We start from the raw sequence: 27,891 nt of genomic DNA on the forward strand, positions 1-27,891 counted from the left end.
CCTTTTCAAAATGTGTTTCAATAACAGAAATTGTTATCATGGTGAGTTGGAGTACTATTCACAAAGAGGAATTAGTCAGACATTATAATTTTTTTCAAATCAAAATCAGCATGTCCTCATAACCCATGAAAAGCAGCCTCTTCCAGACTTCGTCCACGTGTGTACGATTCAAGCAACTTTATAAAGAGACTCGTACAGTTTGGGGTGTTGAGGTTTCAACAAGCAGTCATCCGTTAGTGAGTCAAAATTGAATCTGAGATGTAAAGTTTGATGTGACAGAACGACAATCATCATACCAAAATACAAAGAAAGTAATCCAAAACAGAAAGCAAAGATTCTGTAGTTAACACATAAAACAAAGAACTTATCAGAAGTACTTGACAAATATCAGTATATCATTCTTTTGTTATACAAAACAAAAACTGATTATTTCTCTTTTTTTCATGTCAACACGTGATAGTTGATGGTATTTTGGCAACATCTGCATTTCAGGAGTTAACAGAAAGTCAACTATTATCATAACATAAGTCACTGGACATTACTCATCCTTGGCCCCTTCCCCTCCCACCCCCAAAATTAAGTCTTTATACATGATATTGCATGATACAAACTAGGATGAAATCATTGACACATCAATGAGATTTACATCGTCAACAAACATCTTGTCTGCTGCTAGAGACAGGAAATCACCTCTCATTGAGTCTTGGGTCCTTGTGTCAGATTTTCGTTTTCCATCACATCTTCACACGCTTCTGTAATTCAAGACTGAGGTGAATTCAGATTTGGAGTCCAATCGTGAAATAAAAAACAATTGAAGAGTTTGGGAAAACTGTTTTCAGTCATTTATTTTCTTGGGTTCAGTTGTTCGAGTTGAAAATGAATTGACCTCAAATCTATAGTAAAATCCATCTGACTTCAGAGCTCGGTCAGGGTGTGTAGTCTTTAGTAGAGAAAAACTACAGTGTCACTACTTGTTTTGCTGGTTCTGCACCACATCTGAATTAAATCAGGAGTTCTTAGAGGCACCTGGAGTGGTACAAATATGTGCTCATCAGGGTTAAGGTATCATCAGTTCCTTGTTAAGGTATTTTTCAGTTCATCGTCAGGTCCTCAGGAACAGAGTACCCGGAGAGGAGACCAGACCAATGATCACACAGGTATTGTTGCTTCGAAGCCTGACATGACCACTTAGCCATCTGGGCATTTTCCTATGCAGTTTTCCTTTTTCAAAGATTTGATGTAAAATACAGTGTGTCCTGGGCCCTGGGAAAGCAATCCTAAAGGAGGAGACGTCTAAATCACAATATATGCCATATGAGAGACAGTACCGCCTGCTGTATGCAAACCTTAGATATAAAAAAAAATCACCATGCTGATGTCTCAGCAAGTGCACTTTTTTTCTCAAATGAACATGTACATATCAAAAGCAAAAACATATTTCTGCTTATACCAAATGGATGTAAATACTGTTTCAGTCGTTCACTCTTTTTTTTTCAAATGCTCGCAGATGTACTTCAAGGCTGAAGTGAAAGAAACTTTTGTTGAGGGCCCAGTGTTCCTGCCCTAAGACGGTTGATAGATATAGGCCCAGGTCTGTGCAGGGCCGGCATAGACAGCATCATTAGATTCAGCATAAGGGCTGCTTTCATATTGTCTTAAAGGCTTGTGTGTGTGCTGATCATTTCCGAAATGAGCCTTTAATACAGTACTTTGTACACAGCTTCCTGAGAGTTAGCTAGCTACCGTTCTAAAAAACATACTGCACATCTAGCTATCTGCTCCTTATACTGTATATAGTGTAGGGATGCACCATACAACCCCCTCAGTGAACCCTTCTCATCCAATATACAGTTTAGTTAAACATGTGTGACATATAAAGTCACATTCTTGATTTAGTTTTAAAATAATTTTTTGATGTAGCTGATATTTAAGGTTCCAACTTTGACTGGTCCACAATGCATGTGTTAATAGTGCATCCCTACCAGAGTGTAAATACATTGCAGTCCAACATAATGCAGTATAATCAGTCCCTCACTGGACTGTATTTTCCTGGCGATGTTGCCTTGTAAATAAGCTGCTGTCTCACACAACGCAGATCACCTTGTGTGGTCAAACCGCTCAGTGAAATGGTTTCAATTACTCCTCATGGTTTACAGTATGATCAGACCTTTCCCCTCCCAAATGACCAAAGCATGCCAATTCCACATGTGAAACCATTAACGGTGTGCTTTTATTACACAGCTAATTTCATTCCCTTGGTGACTCTGCCTAGGTTTGGTGTTTAAGGAGGCTCAGTTACAATGGCTCAGCCTGAAGAGCCATGCTGGGAAGGAAAAGCGCCCCACAATGCTTTTGAGCAGAGCAGCGTGCAGGGTCGCACTGACGGTGGACTAGTGGCAGAAAGTGCAACGATGGTCTCTGGTTCGAGTCCACGGAGTGACAACAAAAACAACATACCTGGACCGACAACACCTGGACAACACCTGGATCTGTTCCACACTGTCAAAGTGCCTACCCCACCCCACTGTCTAAGTGCCACTGAGCAAGGCACCTTACTCCCCTAACACCTGCTCCCCGGGGCGCCGTGCATGGCTGCCCACTGCCCTGTGTGTCCTCCTGTGTACACCAGATGGGTCCTAGCAGAAAACAAATTTCCCCCCTTGCATGTCGTGTGTGTGCATGTGTGCATGTTTGCATGTGTGTGGGACTAATAAAGTGTATCTGTATCTCAAGGGTTACAGTGCAATTCCTCTAAACTCGTCACATGGTCGAATCGTATCTGGAGCAATGTCACCGACATTGTGATAATCGGAGTCATTGATGCAGACATGTCAAGTGGTTATAGGGCGACAGAAGTTACTACTTGGCTAATGGGTACAGTGGTGAGTCACAAACCCGGGTAAAACATGCCCTTGAAAGCTTGTTTTTGTATTAAGGGTGAAGGGCGCAACTTTTTGTTCATGTGACAAAAACATGGGAAACATTTTAAAGTATCTCCCTGGTTGTCATATAAGCACAACGTCACAATAAGAGTGCCACAGGAATAATACTGGCTACAACGAGCAGGATAGTAGCTGCAGGTATGGACACACTGAAATCATGTCATTTGTATTTCTTCTGGAAATTTGGAATAAATTGTGGCAAAAAATGTGTTTTCGAGACTGATCCCAGGATTGTTCGACTCAATGGGTCCTAAGAAAGAACAATTAGTTAAGATTGGTATATATTTCAAATTGATTAAACCCGTGTCCACACTAATGCTAAACAAATGTTCTCCTCTGTGTTTGGGCCTCTCGAATTTAAAAATAGCAGTCGGTGTGTACATGTGAAATGGAGCGTTTGGGAAACAATGATGTCACAGTTTACTTTGCCCTCTGCTGCTTTGAAGGAAGCAGCAGCAATGGTGGCCATCTAACAGTTTTTCTATAAGTCTATTTAGCACTGCTCAACTAATTACAAATGTGGAGCTAAATTCAGCATCATAAGTTCACATTACCAGAATTCAGAAAAGACTGACTCGCCCCATATTACCTGGCCAACAGCGCTGTTCTCTGGTATTTGATGGATAGTTGATGCAGGCTGTTGTTGTGTTCTTGTCTCGACGGAGATGTTTTTATTCTTAACAGAGGGAAAATGTCCGCATTACTGTATACAAGGTCCTAATAGGTCAACCAAAAATACAAAGGTGCTCAATTTGAATTCCTTTTCAAATGTAAAGATGCTGCCAAAATCTATCAACATAAAATGGCACAACTTTAACAACTTAAGATGTACAACTTTAGTTTATTTGTTTTGATTCATGATTCTATTGATGAATCTTGCATGAAAACTTGAAGTTGTACAGCTCAGTAGTTGCTCACTCTCTCGGATTTTGTTCTTGTTAAGAATTATCGTCATCGTTTTTGTGGGGGTGATTTGCAATGATTCCTGTGACTACTGCAAGCAGCGAAGAGGCATATTAGTGACATCACCTTAAGCGCAGCACTTGAGGCTTCCCTCTGAGAGAAGGCCAACGCCTGTTCAGCCTGATTCACACAGTCTTAAGACATTTGTAGAGTAAACTGATCACTGTATGCTGGAGCCATAAACTGGAGTAAACTGCACACTGGTGACGGAAGGGTATAACAAAAGTAGTAAGCTCAGACTTGTAAGTCTTAACTTGGACAGCTGCGATTTAGATATTTACTGTATACTGCAGTTGGGGGGGGGGGGGGTGTTTTGAGGCCACGCTGATGCAGGGGAAGCAATCTGTGTCAAATCACTGTGATCACACACACAATCCCTTTGATCAACGGTGCTCCGCTCTTCTCTGGAATATCCAGCACAGATTTTCCCGTTTTGTCTAATCAGTGGCGAGGAGTCCTAATATAAACACAAAGGATCGGCTCATACTCCGATGCTCTCTCAGCAAGAGGGACACTGAAACCAGGAGTAGAAATACTATACTCAAATGCATTAGAGTCAGATGAGGTTTTGTTGTCGGCTGTTTCTGTCAGCAGTAATGTTATTTACATAGTTCAGTATGTACAGTAGAGAATCTCCCAGAGATGTTAGGTTCTGTAAAGCTGCAATGGGGTTACTCCTTTTAAATTCCGCGCATTTAAAAGTCCTTGGATGAAGAGCCATACAAGTCCCGGTTGAAATGTTTCCCAATGTTTAGTAATGGACTTGCTGCAGTATTGCGAGCCTCGACTCTTGATCCCATACGAGGAGAATCAATGATCTTCTTTCTGAAGCTATGGATGAACAACAACAACACAAACTCAAAGTCAATAAAGAGCAAGATTCGAACTAAATCGTAAAGTTGGACATTAGGGTTCTTGATCTCAAGGATTGAATTTCTCACACAAATCAAGATTTCAAATAGAGTAAATATGTTGTTTCCGTCATTAGGGTTTTCGTTGAGAAGGCAGAGTGTTAAATGCACTGTACAACCTTGATTAGGTTGTTTTCCAAAATATAGTTTATCCCAGTGTGTTCTGTTGTTTTTTGTTTTTCTTTTATCTTCCAGAATCCTGCATACTTGGTGTCTGCATTGAGATGGGGCGTTATCCTGATCGTTGGAGAGAAGAGAAGGAGTTTGTAGAAAGGGGGGGGGGGGGGGGGGGCAGGGAAAGACGGAGATGGATGAGAGAGGAGAGGAGAAGAGAAGTCGTCCCGTGCTGCATCATCGACCCTCAGTGAAGCCGCTGCACTCCGTACCGCGGCTCTCTTCTGTCCCGCACCTCAATCTGAAAAAAGAAAAATAACCAGAGTGATGTCACAGTGATGTCATCAGGGTTTTCTTTCTTTTTACACGACGCCTACATGAGAAACTGGGAGAGTGAAGTTTTCTCAACTATTCACATATCAAATGTGAATAGTTGAGAAATGTTTCAACCAGGTCGAAATAAGCACAGTGATAATCCCCCTATATTAAATGCTATAAAATAGGAAGGAGTGGGTCTTGGAAAGAAATGATCGTACATCCATCCTGTTTCATTTCAGTCAAATGAATTAAAATGTCTATAAGGTGAAGGCCTTTTTCAGCTGTTAAAGGGCAGTTCTCCTGACTAACGCACATGTCCTTCGAGGGAAAATGATTGAAAATCAGACTGGGACACTCAAAACTGCTTCTACTTCAGTTGTGTTCTTGTTAAGAAGCTCACTGTGCTGCACCGGGGACAAACTAGAAAATGTGTTTGAGAGACACCAGGAGAAAAAAGAGAGAAACTAAGCACATGCATGATGTCCTCTGTGGGGGGCCTTGGTCCTCGAATGTCTAAAATGTGAGTTACAAAACATCACCAAATTTTGTTTGACTTGATTGTGGCGGTAAATGCCCAGTTAGAAGTCTTTAAAATAAAGTAAATTATCAAATTATTACCTCCACCAGGGGTATTTTGTTTTTCATCAGTGTATGTTTTCTCTTTTAGCCGGATTACGAAAAAAGTGTTGGACAAATTACCACTAAACTTGGTGGAAGGATGCAGAATGGATCAGGGAAAAATCCATTACATTCTGGCGCAGATCTGAAACAGATACTTACTTTCTTTATTTTGTCTGATGTTTATGAGTGTGTGTAATTTGTTGGAGATCCAAATAGAAAACTTGATATAGCGAATTCTGATCCTAGGCAGATGTATGAGCTTTACTAAATGGTATTTAGTTTAGTTTCACGTTTGTGTCACAATCTGCAGAGAACACAAAACTGTCAGATAATAAATTTGAAATCACTGGGCCAAAAACTGTGCAGTGTTCTAAAGCTAACGTGGCATGTTATGTATTCCTCCAAAATAATGCACATGCACAAGCATAAAACAAAAGTCAACTTACCCTTGACACAGCAAAATCTGCAGGGACAAAAAAGAACAAAAGCGTTGGCATTTACATAGTGAGCCAAGACCATACAAATGCACATTTGTGCAAAACATGAAAATGCAAACGTAAGCATGACTTAAGCATTTTAGTTACTTCTACTGGTAAAAAAAACAAAAAACAGCAACATGCTGTCGTGGACTGTCCATGGGTTACCACTTATATTCTAACAGTTAATATAAAAGAGCTGACCAGACATTTATTTGTATAAGGGGAAACTGAGCAGGGGAAAAAAGAAGCTGCACACAGCTGATGAAGCACTGGATGTGTAAACTGAGACAGTCATTGAGGTTAATCAGATAAGAAACAGAGAGACACGCCCACTCTCTGGAATACCTCCAGTTACCATGGAAACGATCACGGAGATAGACCGTCGGAAAAATGAGACATCTCATGTCACTGTTTTCTCTCTTTATGTCTCGGCCTCCTCCTCTCACTCCTCTCGCCTCTACTCTATCTGTCTGTATATCTCTCACACTCTCTACTATATCTTATACCACACGTCTCCATCTGTTTTCAGCCTCTTCAGTCCTAGCTGTTTTATTTTTGTGCTGTTGTACGTCGGGTTCTTGGAGGGGAATCAAACACATCATCTTTATATGAGGAGAGTTTTTATTGTTTTCTGTGGCCCCTCCACCGCTTTTGTCTGCCCTTCCTCTCATCCTCGTCATCGCTTTTCATGCAGCTGAAACAATGTGATCTAACAGACATGATGCAACATCATGCAAACGGACACTCTCCCACTCTACAATACAGTGGTGAAAACAATTTGGCTGGATTTACTGAGGTCTGGACGGTGCAAAGTCGTTTTTCAACATGGATAATCGTGTTCCTGTTAATGGCCTCAGCAGCGAAGGTCTACAAAATGAAAGCTGGAGAATGAAGGACTGGCCAACCCAACTCAAAGGCACCACATAACTGTGTTACACATTGTGCTCTATTTTACTTTCCTTCAATTTTCAAATAAACAGGTTTATAATAATGTCAATTTATCTACATTAAATTGAACCAGCTAACAGTTTCAGAAAAAGTCATCATTTTTTGTTCAAAAAGATTTTGCATATCCTTTATATTTGATCCTTTATCCTTTAAAAAAAATACAGGCGTGCAATATTGCAGCTTTACCTTTTATTTTTTTTTAGAACCTAAGAAAGCGTTTGGCTTCGGACACGTATTCGTCTGACCAAATGGAATGTGTTTGACATCTTCATATTTTAAAGCAGTAGTGAAAGAACAACTTCCTTCTCTATCCTATTTGATATAAAGTTTTTAGTGTCCTAAAAAATGTATATTTCCTATATGAAGCTAGGATCCAGCTTCAGAACAACTATGATCTTGGTGTCAGCTGTTGCAGCAGCTCTTCAAACTGTCCGTCCGATTGGCCAGTGTAAGTGGTTTACCACCAGTCAGTGACTCACTTCTTGTGGGAGATCTTACCAAAGTTACATAAGCCCCATTTCCAGTTATGAAAAAACCCACTAACCACTTCCACCATCTGGTTTTTGTCTTTGTTTGGAATGGAAAGATCTGAATTTCTTTAGTTTTTTATTGGCTCCTGATTGGCAGTGGTGGAAATATGACAGCGAGGTTAAGGAATACCACAGTTGATGGTGATTTTGTGACGTCAAACATGACCCACCAAGAGGAAAAAACAGAAAGAAAAACTCCTCTAGTGGCAATGGGAAAGGAGTCAATGAGCTTTTTAGCAGGTTTGCCCACGTTTTAAAATAATGCGAACATCCGCTAATTTTGGTATTTTTAAATATAGGACATGATGGTGAATATCCCATATTCTAAAATACCTAAAGAGTGGGAATGAACGAGTAACCATTCTCCCTGTTAAAAGCAGTGAACCATCAAAATTACTTTAAGCTGCTATTTTAAGATAAAAAAGTTGCACAAAATTAACCTCCATGTCATGAAACCCCAAATTTGAACAACAATGTCTGAATGTAACAATACCAGTGTAACAAAGGTTTCAGACATCAATTAATTTTAAGCATTTCATTGTCCCTTTAGTTACCTTTGTTATCTGTCTGCAGATCATCCATATAGAAGTCTGTCTGCCTGTTGCCCAGGACGAAGGCCAGGAAGGAGAGGATGAGAGCGTCCAGGATGCCCATGATGGCCAGCATGTAGGCCCACCGAACAGAGCAATCGCCCAACGAATATTTCCCTGTCTGCTCCCCGCACATGTCCCGGATCACCTCGGCATCCCAGCCGTCAGGGAAGATCACGCAACCCAGCACCAGGCACACTCCTGCAGGGGGACAAAGAAGAGCGGAGCAGCAGGATTAAGGTGCGAAGTGGGTTTGGGCAAAGGAATAAGTGTGGTATAAATACTGCGATGAGAGGGGAACGAGGTGAGAGTACAAGGGAGAAAGAATGAGGAGTAAGTGGCTCCAAGTGACAGATTCCACAGAAAGAAAGGTTGAGAAGTTGAGGCGAGAAAGAGACAGAGGTAACAGGGAAGAGGAAATGTGGTTGCTGGAATTTTTCATGAAGTACCAGCATTAAAAAATTGAGGCTACATCCAAACTATCTGTGGTGAGTTAGTAATCAAGAGTCCGGAGCCTGTTGTCTGCAGTGGGACTCGATTTAATCAGCTTTCACTCCCTGGTCAAATGAAGTAGAGATGGGCTTGTATTGGCTCCGGCTCTGATTGGCAGTGATGGAAACATGACATGTGCTAATTTCTTTTCCTTTTTAACTTGTGTGTACCCAATGATTTTTACATCTTGGAAACAACATGCAACAGCGTTTGTTTCTTCTTCGTATCATACAAAATACAACCCATGGCTTGAAGGCAAAGTGAGAGAGCTTCTCAGTGTTCGGCGCCTTCGTGACATCGAACATGACTCACGAGGGGGAGACAAAGAAGAAATGCAAAGTCCTCTACTGGCGATGGAAAAGGAGTTAATTGCATTTTAGCAAGTTTACTATACTTTCTAAAAGAAACCTTGTATACGTTTCAATTATGGTGTAAAAGAGGTTTGGTCTGACTATCAATTTTTTCAGCGGCCAGAGGGACAGACTACCTGTGAATACTTGTGGGTGTATTATTTAAAGAAATGCTCTTCATGCTGATGTGGTGGATTTACCATCCAGGGTCATTGGATTTTTCTTGAACTTCTGAGGGTTAGGGGGAGTGTGTGGGAGAGGCAGTACGGGCTGTTTGTGTCTATGTATTTGTATTATTTGTTAGTTATGTAGTACTATTTTTCTTTGTGTACTTGTCTTTTATAATTTTGTATTTGTGTCCGTCGATCATGGGGCAGCTTTCAGACTATTTGCATTCCTGATTTGTTTCTGAGAAAAGCCTCCTGAAGAAGCAAGTGACCTTACGGGCAAACCTAACTTCTGTCATGCGGCTGTGACTCTTGGACTGGTTGTGGTCAGGGAGTGTTGGAGGGCAGCAGCATGTTCAAGTCTAACAACCAGCAACTGGAAGAATCAATACGTTGTGAATCTAAGGCCGAATCACTGGTCTTCTGTCCGTCAAGAGGACACCTCCTTTGTTTCTGTTCCGAATGAGTGAACACGACCATTTGTCAGTTTACCCGCTGAGAAGGTTACATTAGTGAGTTTGATCTAGTGTCTGGATAAAAGTTCCTCAGTCATCACATCAAACACTTAGGAAACCAGTGAGAAGTAAGAACAATATTTAGATTCACAATTATGAGTTGAAAGAAGCTTGAAAGCAATATAAAAGCTAATTATGAACCTACTAAGAGTCACTGCAGTTGGACTTTTCCATCTTTTGTAATTTTAAAAATAGTTATCACAATGACATCACTGATATGCAAGTTAACACTGTAAACTGTTGGTATAGGTCAGGGGAAGAACTTATTAGTATTTTGGTGCTGATCTGGATAAGTGGGCAGATTTTTTTCTGTAAATTTAGTTTTTTACTTTCTCTAACATTTGTATGTGCCCTTTTCTTTGAAAATTATATCTAGGAGCAACTTCTTTATTCATTTAGTGTGGAAATTATTATTTGTTTCAACTGTATCAAACAACGAATGACATTTGTTTATATAGCACATATTCACAAATCACAATTTGCCTAATAGGGACGGTGTGACACCCTCTGCTCAATCAGAGAATGGATATTTAGCATGTGTTTAATGAGAGGTATGTACGCTCTGGGTGACGATCTAGTGTCATAATATCTTTAAATTTCAAGCTCACTTCTCCTAGCAACCACTACCACAGCTTCTGTGTCACTTACAGCATCTGTGTGATTTTCAGGCGAGCTACTGCTACAGGTTATTCTAAAACTCTCACTCCAGGTGCCCAATTGGTATTGGCAAGTTCATGATACTAAAAGATTTGACCCAACAGACAGTGAGGTGATGTCAGCAGCACACCAGATAATTGAGGGAGAACAAGAGAAGTCCGAAATGGTTTCTGGGAATCCAGCTTTGAATACCATCACTTTTGCCTTCTATGTACAGCGTAGTGCCTGTGCTCACATTTATGTGGTTCTATAAACTTTGTGATTAATGATCATTGTGGTTATGGTCTAAACTTCTGAGTCTGGATAGCTGCATGTTTGAAGGGTTTAATAGTGAAAACGAATGATTAAATAACATCCACACACGGCAGCCATTAGTCACCTAGAGACAACTTAGAGAGGGGGGAGGAATTGAAAACATATAGATCACACGCAAACCTGCTTGCACTTGCAAACCAAGGTGGATTGCACGCAACATACACACAGTACAAAGCCCTGTGGGGAAATGCATACATGCAATTGTGACACGCCGACACAAGCGGTAATCCATACTTTACACCTTTGCTCATTTATCAAAGTGAGCATCACTGGGGAGCTGATTGTGCCTGAGCACACCAGCACTGTTTAAATAGGAGTCAGTCTGTGCCTGAGGGGCTGCAAGTAAAGCAGTGGGCTCCACTGGGAGACAGGGAACGTACATGGCAGGCATCACAGTGAATCTTCATTCCAGACCAGACATATCTTTTTTCCGCAGGCACCATCACTTGTGATACAGATGAAAAGTCGGATGGATTTGGCTAAGTCAGTGATTATTATGCTTCAGTGGAATAAATGATGAGAAAGATTCAATGTCTAGAGCTCAATTGGTGTGTGATTGTGAATATTTTAAGTGCCACTTGTGTAGTGAAAAAATGCTTTTGGCAGCATTCAAAAACAGTAGCTGCAGCATTCAACGAGGGTACACTGTAACACAGAGGGATGATAGTATCAGTGAGTTCTGCTGATCCGCAGCTGAACGCATGAAGCCGAATCCTTTTTGTTAGCACGGAAGTCTCAAAGGTCGACAATAGGTTTAGACACAACACTGGTGTATCTCTCCTGAGTCAACTGTTGGTGTCCAGAGATACAGAAAAAAGATGTTCAGCAGCTAATACAGGGATCAAAGTCCATTAAAGTGATTAAAGAGAAACAATATGAACAGACTCACACAGGGTAACGAAACTAACAAACTGAGGAGAAATTAAATTCTGTCCAACATTTGCACACAGGTTTATAGAGGGTTTAGTAAGTGTGATAATTAGCCTAATAACCCGTAGCCTGCAAATCCATGTCAGCAGCGTGCTATTGTCACCACAGATGTAACTCGCTCAGTAAAGCTCAATCCAAGTTCAACCCTCCTCCCTTTCTCACTACCCCTTAGCCCTTCCCCTCCGTTCTGCACGTTCACGCACAGGGGTAGAGTGTCCTGATCCTATGATAATATAATTGTAATATCAATTTTTCACAACAACCTTAAACCTACTGTTACACCTGCCAATGTCTCAGTAGTTAGCATGTGGATATTCCATTGTTATGCTGATTTATGCACGAAAATCATATATTTTTCCCATAATGTCAGTGTCTCCCCCCCGCCCCTCTTTGAAGATACACAATGCACTGGATTTAACCAGCCTATAGCAGCGAGGTTACTGAACTCAACTGCTCCTCTAATAACAATGCACCCTTGCAGCGATGTCTCCAGACCTTTTGATTTATTTGTGAAATAATGCCGAACATCCAAGATTTTCAAATGTCATTCTGCTACACCATTGTTGCCACAGTACAGAGGACAAGCAGGAGAACATGTCCTGAGCATTTACATGGTAATTTGATTCACCTGCATTAGCAGAGATGTTATTTTGTAGGTTTGTCACTTTAGTAAGTGTAAGCCATAGCATCGGTTTATTTAAAAACTCGACAATGTTATTACGATGGCATGCCGGGCAAATGTTTTTGTTGCATTCATTTACATCGATGGTTATTGATAACGTGTCGGGCTCATGAAGCACTGTCCAAATTTGTAGGGGAAGATTTCAACAACTGCCCCTTGTAGCTCTCCTTCAAGGGGAAGATTAATAATTACAACGAGGGGTTGGGGTAAAAGGAGAGCGGGTGAAATGGGATTAAGCCTAAATCCAGCAGCAGGAATATAGTAGGCCTATAGAAAGTTGAAGTGTCGCAGTTCTGGGCCTTTTTTTCTGCATCGTGCGCTTTTAAAGGCGACAATGGTCCACACACTAATAGCATGACCTGGCATTGAGTGGAAATAAAGCAGTTTTTGTGTCATTACCCCTTTGTCAAGTCACGCATGGGGGATTTGGGGTTTGTCGGTTTCATCGTGCAGCACATACAGCTGCAGTAAGCCCTGAGGGGAAACATGTATCAGCCAGTCAATGTTTCTTTTACAGTACTCATGTTAGTTTGGGTTGCAGGACTACTTCATTCCGATCGCTGGTGTAAAGTTGGCTAACATATGAAAGCTGAGTTGGTGGGAGATGAGAACTTCTTATTTAAAACCCAAAAAGTATAGCTAAGATAAATTGTTCTCAAAGATGGTGTCTGTCATTTAAGGTTGTTCACACTCTTTCTAATCTTTTTGGTCCAGGTGCTCATTTCTTTCCACTAAATTTGGTTTTAATCAGTTATTTAAAGAAAAAAACCCATCATGATTGATAACTGGTAATGACTCGAGGTTGAGAGCGCATATGGACTGGAGCAAGGTGTATGACAAAGGCTATAATCAAAACTACCAATCATGCATAAGCTTACTGAACAAATTGATACTTTACAAAGCATTACAAAGCAGAAATCTGAGCTGTAGCAAAAGATAAACATGCAGTTTAATTGTAGCTGGACTTTAAAGCGTGAATGCATTTCAACCAATGTGCCGAGCTGCATGAGAGTGTTGCGCTCGTGAGGAATGAAGGTGATGCATCTGAGTGTATTAAAGTGAAGTCCATTAGTCATATGGTTGAACCTTGTCACATTAGCAATTCCCTCTGAAGATGGCGTGTTTCATCTATATGAGCTATCCATCATGAGAAAATGGTGGGTGGTGAACTCATGGCAACAGATGAGGGAGGATAGGAGATTAGTCACCACCTGTCTGTGTAAAGCAGGAAACCATGCAAATATGAGGAATCTTGTTTCAAGCTGAGATGTGCACAGTTCGAAAATGTGACCGCTCAGCTGACAAAATAATTGCAGGTATAATGAGAGAATGTAATGAGAAAGAATATAATGACGATAATACTGTAAGTAATGAGAGAATAAAGGAGCGATGGAGGTTATCGTCATGGGAAATCATCATGTTATTAGCTTCTTTTATGACCCTTACAGAAGATATTAACATAGAAGAGAGGTGATAAAATCATTAACTGTGTAATGAGCATCATGTTACATGTTTTATGGATTTTGGATGAATGTTTCCCCATCTGGCATGAAGCTCATCCAGAGTTATTGAGGTTGGCCCTTTTGAAAATGTGGATACAGAGCCAAGAAGCCTAGGCAAGGAAATCATTTTCCATTAACGGTACAGTATATGTAGTGGAGCTATCAACAGTTTTGTGGATTTTACAAAAGAAAAATATTTGTTGATGCTGTGAAATATTAAAGTAACATTTTCTGAATTGAAACACGTTTTGGTTTGACATTCAATTTTACAATGTATTATTTGACAACCCCCAAAAAAAGTGATAGTGCAGGTTTCCTTTCCGTTGGTTTGGTCGCCAAGTCGTACTAATGGTTGTCTGGTGGTGCGTGATCTCAGCAATGACTGTAATGACAGTACAGTTATCATTATTGAGAGCTGTGAAAACACAACTGATGATGTATTAGTTTTCCTTCAAGGTCTCATTGTGTCACTATCATGCATTTTCAGAACACGAAAAAAAAATTCCAGTCAACCTGGGGTGATACAAGATTGCATCAAGATAAAAACCTTCCTATCAGCCAATAGTGATATTTATCATGACAGCCGTCATTTTATTATTTCTTTAGAGTTCAAATACGAGTGAGGTTATGGTTGTATCTCTACACCTGATAAACAGCTAAATATTTGTAAATCTGAGACTAAATAATGCAATATAACTCCTCATTGTGCTTACACAATTTATATGCATTACATGAATGTAAAAAACTTGTGTTACATTGCAAAAATATTATTATATATATAAATATTGTCTTATTGTCTTATTTCCCAGCCTGGACAGCCAGTTTGATTGCCTCATAAAGCCACTCAATGCATTACTGCACCATCGAAGGTGTGGGAGTTTACTCCAATGCAAACCCTCCCATTACCCACAATACACTTCTGTGTGTAGTGTCTTTGGAAAAGTAGAATACCAGATTCAATGAGAGAAGGCATTTTAAGAGATCTTTTGGTATTTTATACTTTTACGAAATATGATAATATTTTACCTATGAACCTGAGACGTGAGATCTTAAAGTCAATGGCCCTGTAAAAATGCAGCATCATAGAGAGTAAATATCCTCATTGCACTGCACAGTACATAGAAAGAATAAGGAAATGCATTAACTGTTGTTCAGTTCAGTACCAAATGAGGCCTTACAAGCTGTGAGGTTGATGGCTCAGCAGCAAACTATTTAGGAGTTAAATAACATCCTGGAGGAGCTAACAATAAATACTGACGTAGTTTAAAGGTTCTGTGTTGAAGATAAATCATACTGAAAGCCTCTTCTACTGTGAGCCTGATGATAACCCATAATACCCTTCTCTGTGTAGATCCCCCAAAATACCATCTTCATGGAACTATTTATAAAATTGGAGAGAATTATCAATACATAAATTCTAAACAGGATTTTTAGCCTATTAGAGAAACATTGTTTACGGACGGCATGACAGGATGAACCATCTCTCCTCCATCTAGCCTTCTCCTTCATCTTACACAGTGGACAAAGAAAAAAACACTCCTCCCCAAAAACCAAGGAAAGCCCTTCGATGTTGTTGGGGTTTTTCCTCTTGCTTCCTCCTCTCCACTGTCTCACGACACTGCATTTTGAATTAGTAAGGGGGGGGAACATCAAGGCGGCGAACAGAGGGCTCCAATGGAGAGGGAGGACGGTCGGGAGCGAGGAAACAGGAAGGGGGCTGAGGATCGAAAGGGAGAAACGAACGGTACGAGGACAAAGACAGAGAGCAGGGTGGCAGCTGCTGCTCTACTCCATTTTCTCATTTTGACCTCATCTCACTTCATCACTTCTTGTCATTACTTTTCATTGAGGCGTTCACAGCCCGTCAGCTGTTACAAACAAGGCATCAAAGTGCACCACGCAATTGAAAACACACGCCGATGCTTCGCCAAGAAACTTTTGTGATCCAACTGGTTAAATCGACTGTGAGCTGATTTATTTATAGCTCCCTCAAGATATTTATAAACGCATTGCATAACAGATCCTTTTTTTTATTCTAGACAAACAGCCCAAACAGATTATATAAAAGATCTGAAAATACCATCAGTGAGCTTTATATAGAGGCATGTGTGTGAAGTATCTGTGATGGGAGCAGCTCCAGGCTTCAGAGTATTCCTTCTAAAAACCTTGAGTCTATGTACGCAAGCATGACACCATCCGACAGTGTCATGTGTGCTGACTGAGTTACCTCATGATGGTGAAAATTTTCTCTCTCCTAGGACGCTGCCACAAGAAATGTCCGCACACCAGTTGATGCTCCCACAAAATGTTCAATTTCCTCTCAGGTAAGGTTTTGGGAACAGTTCCTTCTTCAGGGTTAAGGTTATGCCTATCAAGAAGGGCCTGTGCCTGAACTGTTACCTACATGTGTTTGACGAGTACCTAACACTTCAAATTTGGATGTCCATTCTCTGTGTACTTGCTGCTGTAAAAATAACCAAAGATACAGCAGCTCATGTCAGGGAGAAGCATGAATGCTATACCTCTTCTTCCCCAAAATTAGCAGAGATATGCTAGGTGGATGCTGGATAACCCACTAAAACTGCTGAGAAGGTGATCGGCTGCAATCTGCCACCTCTACAGGACCTGTTTGCCTCTAGGTCCCTTAGGCGTGCAGGCAAGATTGTTGCCGATCCTTCCGACCCGGGTCACAAACTCTTTGAGGTTCTTCCCTCCGGCAGGAGGCTGCAGTCCATCAGGACCAAAACCGCCCGCCAGAAGTCCAGCTTCTTCCCGACTGCAGTTGGCCTTATCAACAAGGCCCGTCCCGCACCTGACTCTGACTTTTATTCCGCCCCCACATCTCAAGGAGGTGTTAAATTAACACATTATATCATATTATATTATACTGCACTACATTGCATATTGCAATCTGACACTGTCTTCCATTTTGCATTTCACTTTTTACTTCACTTTTTATATCTTTTATATATTTTTATTTAGATATGTTTATGTCTAAATAAATGTTACTTTTTATAAATATTAGAAAAAGTGAGTAAATAAGAAGTAAATATGTATTATTGCTTTTCTTATGTGTGTTGTATTTATTGTGTTTTATGTTTCTGTGTTCATTGTATGCACCAATTACCAGAGCAAATTCCTGGTTGGTATTAACCTGCTTTGCAATAAATACCTTCTGATTCTGATTCTGAAGTGTTGACTCTCCAATTGACGTCACAAACGTGCCAGAAACTGAGAAGCTCTCTCATGTCGTTGTCATACATGTACGTCATAAGTGGTGCAGCAGAATGAAAATGTTTTTTAATAATTCATCCATTAATTTGTTAGTGGAATAAAGTTGCGTCTTGAAACACAAGTTAAAAAGCAGTTCTTTACACTCAGTTCTCCTGATGCCTGCGTTTGTGGTTTAAACTCCAGTGGAGACTCATATGGTCTTCTATGATTATAGAACCTCAACCCTTTTGAAAGTCAAATACTCTAAATAGCGAGTCGGTGTGAAAGTTGAGAAGCTACCAATAAGTCTTACTAATCAAACAGACTAAACCACTGGCCTGTGTGTGGAAGCGAGTCGCTGCAGTTTGAAGTCCGACACAGAGCAGCGCAGTGGAAAGGTGTGAACATGACTGCATTAAGAAATCACCGTGCGCTGTCTGTAATGTAATAGAGCTGCCTGAGGTCTGCCCTTCCCTTCACTCCCGTGTCTAGACCTTGGCCCGCTGTCCTCCATCTAGCTAATGGACGTCCACCTCGCTGATGTAAAAAAAATTTATTGGAGGTGGGATCAAGTTGTGTGCGTGCGTTCATGAGTGTGTGAATTGCTGAGGGGGCACTTTACAAGATGTTGCTGCCGTCGGAGTTCACTGGGCCACCTGGCATGGAGCTCTCCCTCTCCTCTTCCCTTGTTCATTCTGTCTTTACTCTCTTTCACTCCAACAACCTACCGGACATTTTCTGTTATTTATTTCTTAATTATATTATATTATATTTAGGAATCAAATCTGAGCATCATACTCCTGGTAAGATCTTACTGTATTCATAAATTTAGAAATTTTACAAAATAAATGCTAAATGCTAAATATTATAGCTTAGCCAAAATTATTTTCAGGGGATGTAAAGCCCAACCTATACCAATTATTGCCTCTGAATTTAATTTAGTCCACTTCAGAAGACCTCATTGATAAACATATGATGCAGTATTGACTGCATGAAAAGTCCAGTGTGTGGGATCATCGGGGGCTCTATTAACAGAAATGTAATGTAATATCTATAATTTGAATTAGTGTATAATCCCCTGAAACTAAGACTTTGTTTCCGTTATTATAGAAATGGCCCTTTATTTCCAAATCCACATTCTTCCACAGGGTATGCCATGTTGCATCATCATGTTTCTACAGCAGCTCAGAATGGAAACACCAAACACTGGCTCTAGTGCAGCTTCCGTGTTCTTATGAAGCCTAGCATAGGCTTACCTGTACCTACTTCCTGCCTCCTGCATGCTGCACCAGCCCTCACCTGAACATTTCACAGGTTTCTGTATTGGGAGCACACCTGAACGGAAAATGTAATGCTGGACAGACACTAAATTGCAAGGATATATTTGACAATCTCTGTGTCCAGTGAAATGCACCTTCCTTCCCGTTTATACTAGTATGCGTATCCCATGCATATTAGTGGTCACATGTTTTTAGGTGTATTAGTGTGTTAAAACTGATACGAAGCCCAAGCAGTCGTGTGGAGAGTGACAGAATATGGCTGTAGCCTAACGTAGAGTCTGAGTTACTGAAAGAGAGTGAAAAGTATATGCTTCTTAAATGGAGGTGTAAAGTATATGTATAAAGGAGAAGCATGGATGATGTATAGTAGAGCAATGTTTGCTTCAGGGGCTTGCTCTCTCTCTCTCTCTCTCTCTCTATCCTACTCTCTCTCTCTCTCTCACACACATACACACACATATATACAGACACACAAACAGACACAAAGTGACAATGTTGAGGGTCAAAGGAATCCATTATTCAGCTGCCCGGATATTTTTAGAAACACCCTGGTGACTTTGGAATTATTTATTAAGAGCCTAATAATTAAAACATGTATGTTAGGGAAAGCCGGGCAGAAATCTCAGAGAGAGAGAGAGAGTCTCTCTCTCTCTCTCTCCCTCTCTTCTTCTGTATTTCTATATATAAATCGGAAATTGTAGCACCTATTTAGCTTCATCTGGAAACATGCACGTGGGCGCGTTTATCTACATACAGTTTCACTAGTGAAGCAAAGGAAAAACAACACACATACACACACACACACACACACACACTCACAGGCTCCAAAGTACAGAGAAAACGCTCTCATTAATAATGCAGCTCTCACACCATCATACACACATATACCCGCTGTCTTACACACTCACGTGAACAAATGTGTGTGTGGCCCCGCAGACACTCATGCAGATACATACACACACACACACACACGCAGACACACACAAACACACCCATACATGAAAGGAGTATGTCATCAGCATGAAACACATTAACTCATTCATTTACTTTCTTTCACTCACTCCCATTCTGTCTCTCCCTCTCTCACACACACAAAAACACAAACACACTGCTACACACTCCCTCTGTTCCTCTTTTGCTTAACGCCGCTGCATTATGACATATGTTAAAAAAGGACAACAGGGAAAACAAAAAGGAGACAGATTACAAGAATGGGCTGGCCACATCGGTCGTGTAACGCAAGAAAGGTAGAGACAAAACCAGCAAACACTACAGCAGTGTCCCTTAGTGAAACTTTAGTTGACATTTTATTTCAATGCAGACATATGGTGGCAATAACTTGATTCCTTTGTGTAGCAAGGTAAACAATCTGAGTGTGGAGGGATGGGAAGGGAGCAGGTTGCATGCAAGTGTTCTGGCAGTTGCAATCAATTTTTAGGTGCATTACCGCCACCTTCTGAACAGGAGTCTGAGGCACTTGTGTGATTGAACGAGACTTCAAAGGAAAAACAAACATGAAGGAGAACAGACGTTGTGTGTTGTTTTGCATTGAAAAACAAATAAGAAGGAAGACTATAGCGACACGGCCAAGACGGCAGGATTTTCCTTTACATTTTGCAGCTAGCCTGAAGGTGAGTTTCATTGTATTTAGTCGAGTACGCAACATCCAGTTTGCGAATCTTCCTGTTCAACTCACTCTCATTTGCTTTTGTGGGTTTCGGTCAGAGTCGATTATCGTAAACAACAAACATTTACGATTTGGGATTGGGGCCTCCTACTCAATTCATTAAGATTATCCTGTAAACCCCAAAACTTTGGGATTATCTGGGACGATAATCAGCAAAGAAATTACGCTCGGTCAGAGGTAAACTCAATGTAACACTGAACCATCCAATAATAGCTGACTTGATTGTCGTGGTTGTGTTCAACATATCTGTGGAAACCACAAGCTCCACCAGTCACAGCCAGTGCTATAACACTGAGGATGATTGGGAGTGGGATACTTCTTGAAATTGTGAAAAGAACCCATTTTTCTTACATTACACATTACATCACACCATTCAGAAAATGTATGGGACTTTCACTTTTAGAACCAAGCCCTGATGCCTTCTACAGTTTTTAAATGAGCCGCACCCTTCTAACCAATCAGAGAAGGCCAAAGTAAACGTGTGTGAGTGCATAACTGTCACTTGGAGATTGCACTTCAGGCCAGCTAGACTCTTTGGCTGCTGAAAGATTGTGTTATGACTGAGTCCCAGGCTACCAAGGTCCCAAGATTCCTGCATTACAGTTTCCTAGCGCTCTCTATTCTATTCTCCTGACATACACGCTTCGCTTTTACGAAGACATACTCTCACATTAAAACCCAACAGTCACTGACAGGTCGTTTCTCCCAGGGCACCTCTTCCCCTGTGCCACGGCCCATGTCCTGCTTAGTTCTGTTTAATATTGCAACAGACAGGGTCAGTCGTGAAGGAGGGATGGAGGCATGAGCCGATGGAGGAGAGGAGGGAGAGAGGGCGTCATCAGGATGAAATGGCTGGTGGGCTACTGAGCTTTACTGCGGTACCTCATCTCTGCAAGAGAGTTGGAATAAAACAAAAACTACAGGAAGGAGAAACTAGACGAGTGGTAGAGGAAGTTAGGGGAAGAGAAAAGGGAGACACATAACTGTTGGAAGGTAAACAACTCCTGATGTCCCTCAGAGCTCTTTGCGCTTAACTATTCTTAGCTCATAAAACCTCCATCAGCACCATTTGTGCTGACCTTTGTGCTTTGGGGAAAAGCACAAAGGTCAGCACACACCACCACACTCATTTTGTTCTGTGCTTCTTAGTCTCGATTGTTAGTATAAAGTGACCCCGTTATTCACTTTCTCACTATGGTTGGACAAAACTGGAGGAGATAAGGAGGAAAGTCACCTATTTCCATGTGCGTGTTCCTGCACTGATGGTTCTAACCTGACTAGAAGATGCTTTTTACAGTTTGTGCCTCACCCTGCTGACCTCTCTGAGAACTTTCTGTAAGTTTTCAGAATAATTATCATTTATTCATTCACGCACAATCGATAAACTGTTGCTGCTTTGTCCCCGTTGAGTGGATCATGGGGCCTGTATCATCCTGAACAGCTGACTATGATCAGGGTCAGATGGGTTAAAATATGAGACGTTATCAGTTCCTCTACTTATATTTAGATTAAATGTTAGCCACAATAAGACTGAGAAAGGAAAAAGTTGAGTAATTCATAACAAGTAATGATAAAAAGGAAATATCCAAAGATTAAAATAAAGGTTGCTGTGATAAATAAGTATGGGAATTATTACCTTTAATCTAATGTGTTATAATAATGTATTGGTATTATAAACCTCAGTTTAGATTGAGTGAAATGGTGAAATACATCAACGACTCAAATTACACTCACCAATCACGTGCATTTATAGTTAGTGAGACAAGGAAAAATGTGCAAAGAAAAATATGTGCTTTGAATATTAATAGTATGTGCTTTATTATACTGTGCACCTTCTCACTCTCTCTATTGTTGCGCTTGTTTTTACTCTATGTGCAAAGAATGTGGACAAATTAGTGGACTCTTTATTTCCAGTGATCATCCACTGTTCTCTTTTTCTATTGCTTCGGCCTTCATAGTATAGTATTGTTTTGAAAGTTCAGTTGTCAGATTTACTGAGCAGCTGCAAATTCCAACCAACTGAACCCCCCTCCCTTTACAAGTGTGGGAGGACCTAGAGTGGCCTGCAGGTAACATACTAGACCCTTTCTGGAGCCAGTGTTTGGTTTGTCTGATCTTGTCTACTGTATGAACATGGTTTCTCACAGCTTAGATACACAGGGCTAATTCTAAGTTAAAGAAAACCTGATGATTCTGAGTTTTCAGGTGATTAAACACTGGGATTGGGTTAAAAAAAAAAAGGTGGAAACATCTTTTAACCTGACCTACCATGGTGATCCGACCCAATTAAAATCCAGCCAGCTTTGTGATACTGAAATATCTGAGTAAAGCCCAAAGATAGCTGGATCACCAACCACTGTAATCCTCCCTCACCATGCCGGCCCCTGCTGAAGTGCTGTTCAGCTAATGGATGCCAAGACCCACTGTGTCCCTCTGCTCTGGCAGGACGCCTGTATCCCAATGCTTCGGCCTGGGTACTAGTTTTTCCCTCTCATTTTTTAATTCAACCTTTACTATACCAATGAGTAACTTTCATTGACGGTAGTTATTATCTTTACGCTGCAACCATTGCTGTGTCTCTCCATTTAGAAGAACCACTCAAGCACAGTTACATGAAGCTAAGCCAGGAAAATGTCTATCCTGTGTGGATAGACAGGGGGTGCACATTAATGTTTTATATTCTTCTTCCTGTAGCACACACCAGCCAGTATTCATGATCAGGTACCAAACCGCTCCATAATTGACACTTTTTGTCCATTTGGCCCAAATCTGGGCCTCAACCGGTTCAACTTGGCCGTCACTGGGTTTACTGTCGTAGACTGTCGCTGCGCTGTGCCAGGTCACCTGCTGCTCCACCCAGCAGGGCAGAGTGGATGATTAGACCATCGCCTTCAAGGTGGCAAACACCATTAGGTTGTCTGCCAAGCCTATTAGACAACTACCCCAGCCACACATCACACACTGGAAGGACAGTAACAAGTTTCACATGCTCTGTACCCGCTAACTAGAGAGAACACAGGTGTAAATTAAAAGTAAAAGTAAATATCCAACTCTACTAGATGACCTGTTGCTTTACTGTAACATTGAGTATGAGGAAAACTTGTATTTTCACATTCTCACATGTTTTTCAACCATACACAGAGATGTACTGAATAGGTGGACCCTCTGGCAATAAGACAGAAATCTTTCTCTACAGAAACCGATTGAAACATGTACAAAACCATGGAAATTAACTTGGAATCTCCTGCTTGTGATTTAATTAATGTGAATAAAATAAATGGCGTATCAACCATTGATAACATATCTGTCAAACAGGCTTTTGCTGTCCTGTCACAATAATATCGACCACCGACCTTTTCAGTCTGTTGGTGACAGGTGGTGGAAATGTGAGCATAATGAGAGCTGAGAGGGGCTCGATCCAGATCATTGACTCTTAAACCCCACTAGAACAAATGGACTAAAAAAGAAAATCGCACTGACGTCATGATAATTTTGTTTTTGGAGTAGATCTGAAAGGAGCTGATATCTGAACAGCTTTCCCCATACATCCATTATGGTCACACAGAACCGATGTGTGCACTATGATAGGAAGTTCTTGAAATTCATTTTTTCCAAACCAAACCGCCCCTGGTGGCTGAGTGGCTGGAGCCCTCTCCACCCTACACACCATGACAAGACATGACTGAACACTTTGAAGTTGCTAAATAGAATCATCACCATGGCTCTGATGGAGGAAAACATGCCTCATCCACCCAGCTGATCTGATGCTGAGGATGCTGATGCTGAGGACGCAGATGCTGAGGACGAAGGTGACGCTGACGATGATGATGATGAGGATGAGGACGGCTTTGCACTGGATGGGATGAAGGTTGGGGGGTACATGGAAATCCCAAGTTAGTGGATCACACCATTAAATGCTTGTGTCCCCACAAGCATTTTGGCTTTGAATCAATCCCTGTCCACACAATTTGAAAGCATCAACAAAGACAGGGATATTTGAGGTGATCAAAATTTGGCCAATGTTAAGATCATGACAGAAAAATTGACGTGACATTTGCATATGGTATATAAGACTCCTAAATCCGATAAGTCGTATACTTCTCTTGTTCTGTCAACGCAGCTCTGCCATTTCTGTCAGTGATGATGTGCCCACTGACCCTGTCGATGACTCCCTACTGCCACTACCCTTCATGTTGGTATTGCATCTTGCTCACACATCGTATAATCGTCGCGCTATTTTCTGAGAACACAACCTACACACCAAGCGGACGCAGGATACTGGAGGCAGCCATGATGCATCTGCACATACAGTTAAAAGAAAGTATATTTATGGCCAAAGTGAGAATTCTTAAATGGTGATATCGAGCTTTTATTTTTTACTTTTTCAAACTAATATTTTACTTGATTAATAGTCTGTAGACTAGGGTTGATGAAGATAAAGGGTGTAACATATCTACCTATGCTGTTCAGTGTAATTCGTGCTGATTGTTGAACAACAAACCATTTTCCACACACACTGCAGAACAGAGGATAGAGTGGGCAGATGAGGATGAGGAAAATGACAATACGGAAGGGAAAAAAGTGCTGATCTCTCTTCTCCACTTTCTCACATTCAGCATGCTGACTGTTTCTGTACAGAAAAACCTACTCCCAAGCTGTTTCTGCCTGGTCTATTTATCACATTGATCAGCTTTATAAAGGAGTCGGATATACCCAGGAGACTTGCACGAGAGAGATCCTGATGCCTCGCAACTTCTGTGAAACACTGAAAGGTGAAATCTTGCTGATGTGGTCATTTTTACGTGGCATCGAATCCCCACAGATTAAAAATTCGTTATAGCCTTATTCTCACAATGACATTGCATTGATCTGCAATGTGATGGCACTGTAAACCAACAGAGAAGACAATAGCAAAAAAAAAAATTATGAAATTCATAACCAGCATCAATGTCCTAAAAGTAGAATAAAACTTCAAAAGACGAGAAGGAGAGCTGAAGTGTTAGCCTGTTGATCACCAATTTGATGACGGACAATTATCTCATTGAGTGATTGGAAAAGGAGAATTGAATCTGATTCCAGCTTCTGTAATTTACTATTTGCTCAGGTCCACTAAACCAACAATAAAACAGTTGAGAGAAAAAAAACACTAAGTGCAGCTAAATGGAGATAAGAGAGATACACTTTACTAAAGATAACAAATTTGAAGATGGATTATAAGAACTCAAATAAATCCTGCTTTTTGTTACACATTTCCTTCTTAGCGCTAACATCTGCAAAGGGGTCTTATCTTTGGCACATTCACAAACCTAAGTATCCCCCATTTGTAAATGTTTTTCTCCAGCACTAAACCCATGCAGTTGTCTGTGAAGGTAGCACAACTCTGTGTGTGGCTATACTTCTCCTGCATGCACTGGGAGGACACCGTTTAAACACTCAAACACTTGTGCAAAGTGTTAATAATATGTCAACAAGATCACAAGACGAAAAACATCACCTTCCAGAAAAATCACACTAATAAAATCAACCTGGAATCCTCCCTCAGAATTGCATGGAGGCGTGGTGAAAGCCCAAATTACAGGGGCACCACGCATCCATCATGCCTTGCACACCGCATTTCATTGCATGGCTGTACATGACATGAAATGGATGAATGAATGACATTTGCATTTCATCCGAACAGAGCAGCGATCCCCAGCTGCTTGCTTGCTTTCTTGTTTTAACAGATGCAGTTGCGCAGCCTCGGAATATAAATGGTAACGCGGGTTGGGGGTTGTATGCTGTTGCTCTCGGTGCGTTTCAGCGCCGTGAATAACGGCTGAAATGAATTCCTACTGTCTCTGTGCTGCTGCTGCTATTGCTGCTACTGCTGCAGGAGTGGAGAGGATCTGCACACCACTCCTAATTAACTGTAACAAGACTGAGCCTTTTCACAACCGTTACACTTCATTTCATTTTAGTGGACTAACACACTCTCTCTCACACACACACACACACACACACATTCACACACAGACACACACACACATACACACACACACACACACACACACACACACACACACACACAAACACACCCACACACACAGTTCTAGTTGTATTCATCTAGGCGCGTGGGAATTTGCTGATATGCATGGACAGTATTATACCTTTTATCAGGGTTTTTCATGCATTCAAATATATCTTGTACCTACAGTTTAGAAGTCTTAGCATTCTGTTTGTATTTGGTATAGTTTGCTCATTGGGATCAATAAAGTACATTTATCAATCAATACAGCTATAAATCTATTCAAGGCATTGCTGTTCAATGTTAAGGTGGACCGGTATTATGACTAATCACACCATGACTGCATCAATTGGAATTTTTGTTTTTTTCAAATTTATTTTTTAATATTTAACGACATGGCTACATGATTCAATTCACTTTGGTTAAACAGCAGTGTTTGTTGATCTGTGTGTGCAGGGTTTCACAGGGGGCCCCCACATGGATCTATGTGGGTGAAAAGACAGTAGATGACGGTATGGTGGGATGTGTACCTACCACACAGCAGCTGCATCCAGGCGCAGGTCTTGTAAACGGTTGAGGTGTTGCAGAAGAAGAAGAGCGCCATGCAGCCGATGCAGCTGAGGATCAGCACCATGGACAGCAGCACGAACACCGAGGCCACCTTGAAGGCTCCGGACGGGATGGAGCTGAAGTCGGAGAAGCTGCCCACGCAGGTGAGATCCCGGCTGGGCGACGGCCCGGTGCCCACGCAGTAGTGGAAGAGGCCGAAGTAGCCGGCCTGCGGCGTGTTGACGCTGTCGCCGATCCAGTAAGGCTGCATGAACACCACCACGTTGACTATGGCGAAGCAGATGGTGAAGATGGCCCAAAGCACCCCGATGGCGCTGGAGTTGCGCATGTAATTGTCATGGTAGATCTTGGAGGCTTCTTGGGAAGGCAACATGTTTGGTGTTTTTTTTTTTTTTTATCTGTTTCCACTGCGTCCTCTTGACTATTTTAGAAATAAATGTAAATAAAAAACAAACAAAGCAACTGCTGGACACCTCTCACTCTGTGTTTCCCCTCTTTGTCAAATCTTCTGCGCCAATATTCCCCTGCTTTGGCTGTTTCTAATGTGACTGTTAAATGGGCCTACATAACCATAGGATAAAAATATGCATATGATCTCACAAGACTTAACATTGTAAAAAAAAAAAATGACTGGGGGGGTGAGGGGGTGCTACATTGAAGCAATACAAAATCATGGTCTACCTATACCAGTAATGAATCATTTACCAAGACCAGTGATTCAACATTGCTGTCTAAGGCTCCTCGGGGCTACACCATAAATGATTAAAAATACAAATCCATCAAAATAGGATTTTCTTTATTTCACAGTCGTCGGTGGGCGGGGGGCTAAAGCCGTTTTTCATCCTCATCCATCGGCTCTTTTTCTCTGCAGGATATCCTTTATTACCTTCCGTCACATCAGACGCGCTGTGTTGCCTGACGCCAGCGGTGGAGCCCGTCTCTACCTTCCGAGGCATCCGTGGGGGTGCTCCCCTTCCTCTCTGCGCCCTTAGTGTCCACGCAGCATCCACAAACCCCACGCTCCGAAACCGCAAATGAAAAAAAAAAGAAAAAGAAAAACGAGGAAATGTGACAAACACGAGCCCTCCGTCAAATTTCAACAGTCCTTTCT

General features: G+C 41.3%; 1 protein-coding gene across 1 annotated transcript; it reads right to left on the reverse strand.

The window, feature by feature from the left end:
* Positions 1–3: 3 nt before the first annotated feature.
* On the reverse strand, positions 4–27,891 carry LOC133956199 (LHFPL tetraspan subfamily member 4 protein-like). Its single transcript, XM_062391078.1, has 4 exons — positions 26,745–27,891; positions 8,381–8,617; positions 6,316–6,332; positions 4–5,231 (listed from the first exon to the last, which is right to left on the reverse strand). Exons 1-4 carry the CDS (start codon positions 27,151–27,153, stop codon positions 5,178–5,180), a joined length of 717 nt encoding a protein of 238 aa, XP_062247062.1. The 5' UTR covers positions 27,154–27,891; the 3' UTR covers positions 4–5,177.

Source organism: Platichthys flesus, chromosome 7 (genome assembly GCF_949316205.1).
Source record: "Platichthys flesus chromosome 7, fPlaFle2.1, whole genome shotgun sequence".
NCBI lineage: Eukaryota > Metazoa > Chordata > Actinopteri > Pleuronectiformes > Pleuronectidae > Platichthys > Platichthys flesus.

What these genes read in the sequence shown, in the direction of transcription:
- LOC133956199 (XM_062391078.1), bottom strand. Translation starts at nt 27,153, where the DNA reads ATGTTGCCTTCCCAAGAAGCCTCCAAGATCTACCATGACAATTACATG. An exon ending in CTGGATGCAGCTGCTGTGTG is followed by an intron (nt 8,618 to 26,744) that starts GTAGGTACACAT and finishes GTCCCCCTGCAG; the next exon opens with GAGTGTGCCTGGTGCTGGGT.